Source organism: Nicotiana tomentosiformis, chromosome 8 (genome assembly GCF_000390325.3).
Source record: "Nicotiana tomentosiformis chromosome 8, ASM39032v3, whole genome shotgun sequence".
Classification (NCBI taxonomy): domain Eukaryota; kingdom Viridiplantae; phylum Streptophyta; class Magnoliopsida; order Solanales; family Solanaceae; genus Nicotiana; species Nicotiana tomentosiformis.
Window position 1 is genome coordinate 123,630,459 of NC_090819.1, and position 4,554 is coordinate 123,635,012.

General features: G+C 43.7%; 2 protein-coding genes across 2 annotated transcripts; both read left to right on the top strand.

The window, feature by feature from the left end:
- Positions 1-763: 763 nt before the first annotated feature.
- LOC138898090 (uncharacterized) lies at positions 764-1,370 on the top strand. The gene is made up of 2 exons (XM_070184125.1): positions 764-1,288; positions 1,344-1,370. Exons 1-2 carry the CDS (start codon positions 764-766, stop codon positions 1,368-1,370), a joined length of 552 nt encoding a protein of 183 aa, XP_070040226.1.
- A 2,163-nt stretch (positions 1,371-3,533) lies between these two features.
- LOC138898091 (uncharacterized) lies at positions 3,534-4,310 on the top strand. The gene has a single exon (XM_070184126.1). It carries the CDS (start codon positions 3,534-3,536, stop codon positions 4,308-4,310), a length of 777 nt encoding a protein of 258 aa, XP_070040227.1.
- Positions 4,311-4,554: the final 244 nt, after the last annotated feature.

Consider the following 4,554-nt stretch of genomic DNA (forward strand, 5'->3'; position numbering starts at 1 on the left):
GACCAGATCCCGGGGGCTCCACCAATGATAAAAGGGTTGGATTTCAAAAAATTCGTGCAAAAGCCTTTCCCCTCGAGCGCGGCCCCAAAACCAATCCCCAAAAAATTCTGTATGCCCGAAATTCCCAAATATAACGGAACGACCGATCCCAACGAACATGTCACCTCTTACATGTGTGCCATCAAGGGTAATGATTTGGAGGACGATGAAATCGAATCTGTGTTGTTGAAAACATTTGGAGAGACCCTCTCGAAGGGAGGAATGATTTGGTCAGATCGATTCATTCACCATGCTAGCAGATTCTTTTGTAAAGGCACACGCCGGGGCCACAAAAGTCGTAACGAGGAAATCAGACCTCTTCAAGGTAAGACAAAAGGATAATGAGATGCTAAGGGAGTTCGTATCTCGTTTTCAAATGGAACGAATGGATCTGCCACCAGTCACAGATGATTGGGATGTTCAAGCTTTCACTCAAGGTTTGAACAAACGAAGTTCGACGGCATCACGGCGACTGAAGCATAACCTGATCGAGTACCCAGTTATCACTTGGGCCGACGTGCACAATCGGTACCAATCAAAAATTAGACTCGAAGACGATCAGTTGGGGGCTGAACCCGCTGCTCGAAGGGATATCAATCGAGAACAAGGTCCGATCAGGGATTGATATCGACCGTATAACGGAAGTCCCAGAATCAATGAATCAAGACGTAACCCCGGACAAATCAACAAAATAAGTGATCGAGGTCAAGGGTCTCGGGGACCGATGAACAGAAGTGGATTCGACAGGCCTACTGAATCTAAGAAAGCACCTCGATTATCGGAGTATAACTTCAGCATTGATGCATCTGCCATCGTGTCGGCTATCGGACGCATCAAAGACACTAAATGGCCTCGGCCAATGCAGACCGATCATGTCCAGAGAAATCCCAATCAAATGTGCGAATATCATGGCACCCATGGCCACAGAATGAAAGATTGCAGGCAACTAAGAGAGGAGGTAGCCTGGTTATTCAATAAAGGTCACCTTCGAGAATTGTTAAGCGACAGGGCAAAGAACTATTTCAAAAATAGGGATTTCGACAAGCAGAACGAACAAGAAGAACCACAACACGTCATTCACATGATCATCGGCAGTGTCGATATCCCTCAAGGGCCGGTGCTTAAACGCACTAAGACATCGATTATAAGAGAAAAGCGATCTCGAACTCAGGATTACGCACCCATAGGAACTTTGTCTTTCAATGATGAAGATGCAGAAGGAGTCATACAACTTCATAACGATGTATTGGTAATATCCGTACTTATGAATAAAACTAAAGTTAAGCGTGTGTTAATTGATCCAGGGAGCTTGGCCAACATCATTAGGTTGAAGGTCGTACAACAACTCGGTCTACAGGACCGGATCATACTCGCAACCCTGGTCCTAAACGGATTCAATATGGCAAGTGAAACCACCAAAGGCGAGATAATTCTACCGATAAACATGGTCGGGACCATCCAGGAAATGAAGTTTCACGTAATCAAAGGCGACATGAGGTACAATGCCCTTTTTGGAAGGCCATGGATCCACAACATGAGCGTTGTACCCTAGACCCTACACCAGGTTCTTAAATTCCCAACATCGAGGGGGGTCATAACAGTGTACGGAGAGAAACCGACAGCAAGAGAAATGTTTGTCGTCGAGGAAGCGAATCTGATATCCTCGCCTTCGCCAATAAAGGGATCGAGCTCAAAAGAGGAACAAGATGCCAAATAGCAATCACAGGCACCGGCTTTAACCCAACCAGAAAATTAGAAGATCGATGAAGATAATGATCATAGGATTCCTCGATCCTTCGTGCTTCTCGATGATTCCGACACCACCCGATCAACGATCGAAGAATTGGAGCAAGTCATATTAATCGAGAATTTGCCCGAACGAAAGGTATACCTAGGAACAGGATTAACCCCCGAATTCAAGAACAGACTTATTCAATTTCTTATAAATAACATGGATTATTTTGCTTGGTCCCATTTAGATATAATAGTAATTCCACCAGATATAACGACACATCGACTGAGCTTGGACCATAGGTTCAGACCGGTAAAAAAAAGAGAAGACCCCAGTCCGAGGTAAAGCACGCATTCATAAAAGACGAGATAACCAAACTTCTCAAAATAGTGTTCATTCGGGAGGTGAAATATCCTGAATGGTTAGCCAATGTAGTTGTAGTGCCTAAAAAAGGGAACAAATTTAGAATGTGTATAGATTTTAAGGATTTGAACAAAGCATGCCCCAAAGATTCTTTTTCGCTGCCCAACATCGATCGCATGATCGATGCCACGGCCGTCCACGAGATCCTTACTTTTCTCGATGCCTATTCCGGGTATAATCAAATCCAAATGAACCCAGAAGACCAGGAAAAGACTTCATTTATCACCAAGTATGGAACATATTGTTATAATGTGATGCCCTTTGGGCTAAAAATGCAAGAGCTACTTACCAACGCCTAGTAAATAAAATGTTCGAGGAACAAATAGGTAAATCAATGGAAGTTTATATTGATAACATGCTAGTTAAGTCCCTGCGCGCAGAGGACCATTTGACCCATTTGCAGGAAACGTTCGAGATTCTAAGGAAATACAACATGAAGCTTAACCCCGAGAAATGTGCTTTCGGGGTCGGTTTGGACAAGTTCCTCGGCTTCATGGTGTCAAATCGGGGGATTAAGATTAACCCCGATAAAATCAAGGCCATCGAAGACATCAACATCGTGGACAGCGTGAAAGCCGTACAGAGGCTAACGAGATGGATTGCAGCCTTAGGCCGATTCATTTCGAGGTCGTCAGATCGAAGTCACAAATTTTTCTCTCTACTAAAAAAGAAGAACGATTTCGCTTGGACCCCGGAATGCCAACTGGCATTAGAGGAATTAAAACGATATCGATCGAGCCCACCACTGCTTGATACTCCAAAAACAGACGAAAATCTTTACTTGTACTTGGCAGTATCAAAAATCGCGGTAAGCGGTATCCTAGTTCGAGAAGAGCAAGGTACGCAATTTCTTGTTTATTATATAAGTCGAACCTTAGGAGAAGCAGAAACTAGATATCCACACCTAGAAAAATTGGCACTTGCACTGATAAGCGCCTCTAGAAAGTTAAGACCGTACTTTTAATATCACCATATATGAGTATTAACCACTTAACCGCTTCGTAATATTTTGCACAAGCCCGAACTATCAGGCCGATTGGCCAAATGGGCCGTCAAACTCAGTGGGTACGATATCGAATATCAACCCCATATGGCCATCAAGTCTCAAATATTAGCGGACTTCGTGGCCGATTTCATGCTGACCCTCGTACCCGAAGTTGAAAAAGAACTCTTATTGAAATCGGGTACGTCATCGGGGGTATAGACCCTTTTTACGGACGGGGCTTCGAACGTGAATGGGTCCGTGCTAGGAATCGTTTTAAAGCCACCCACGGGTAATACTATTAGGCAATCTATCAAAACTACTAGGTTAACGAACAACAAGGCCGAGTACGAGGCCATGATTGCAGGTCTCGAGCTAGCTAATAGCTTGGGAGTAGAAGTCATCGAAGCCAAGTGTGACTCTTTGCTAGTGGTAAATCAAGTAAACAAAACCTTCAAAGTTCGAGAAGATAGAATGCAAAGGTATTTAGACAAACTGCATGTCACTTTGCACCATTTCAAAGAATGGACTTTACAGCATGTTCCACAACAGCAAAAAAGTGAGGCTGATGCACTTGCAAATTTAGGATCATCGGTCGAGGAAGGCGAAATAAGCTCGGGGACTGTCGTTCAACTCTCGAGATCCGTGATCGAAAAAGGTCGTGCCGAGATAAATTCTACGAGCTTAACCTGGGATTGGAGAAATAAATATATTGAATACTTAAAGAATGGAAAGCTCCTATCGGACCCTAAAAATTCGAGGGCCCTACGAACCAAAGATGCTCGATTCACATTAACTGCAGATGGAACGCTATATCAAAGGGCATTCGATGGACCATTGGCAGTATGCTTAGGTCCAGGAGACACCGATTACATCCTACGTGAGGTGCACGAGGAAACTTGTGGGAATCACTCCGGTGTCGATTCATTAGTCCGAAAAAGAATCAGGGCAAGGTATTATTGGATCGATATGGAAAAAGATGCAAAGGAGTTTGTTCGAAAATGTGACAAATGTCAAAGGTTTGCACTAATGATCCATCAGCCCGGAGAGCAACTTCACTCAGTCCTATCCCCAAAGCCATTAATGAAATGGGGAATGGATATCGTCTGGCCCTCTGCCATCGGCCCCAAGTAAAGCTAAATTCATTTTATTTATGACTGACTATTTCTCTAAATGGGTTGAAGCACAGACTTTCGTGAAAGTAAGAGAGAAAGAGGTTATAGACTTTATCTGGGATCATATCGTATGTCGATTCGGGATACCCGCCGAAATAGTATGTGACAATGGAAAACAGTTTGTCGGCAGCAAAGTGACAAAATTCCTCGAAGACCACACAATAAAGAGGATATTATCAACACCGTATCACCTCAGTGGGAAC

Excerpts from the sequence above, each read along its gene's own strand:
- LOC138898090 (XM_070184125.1), top strand. The coding sequence starts at position 764 with ATGAACAGAAGTGGATTCGACAGGCCTACTGAATCTAAGAAAGCACCT. Across the intron at positions 1,289-1,343 it reads AACTTCATAACGATGTATTG|GGAGCTTGGCCAACATCATT; the intron begins GTAATATCCGTA and ends TAATTGATCCAG.
- LOC138898091 (XM_070184126.1), top strand. The coding sequence starts at position 3,534 with ATGATTGCAGGTCTCGAGCTAGCTAATAGCTTGGGAGTAGAAGTCATC.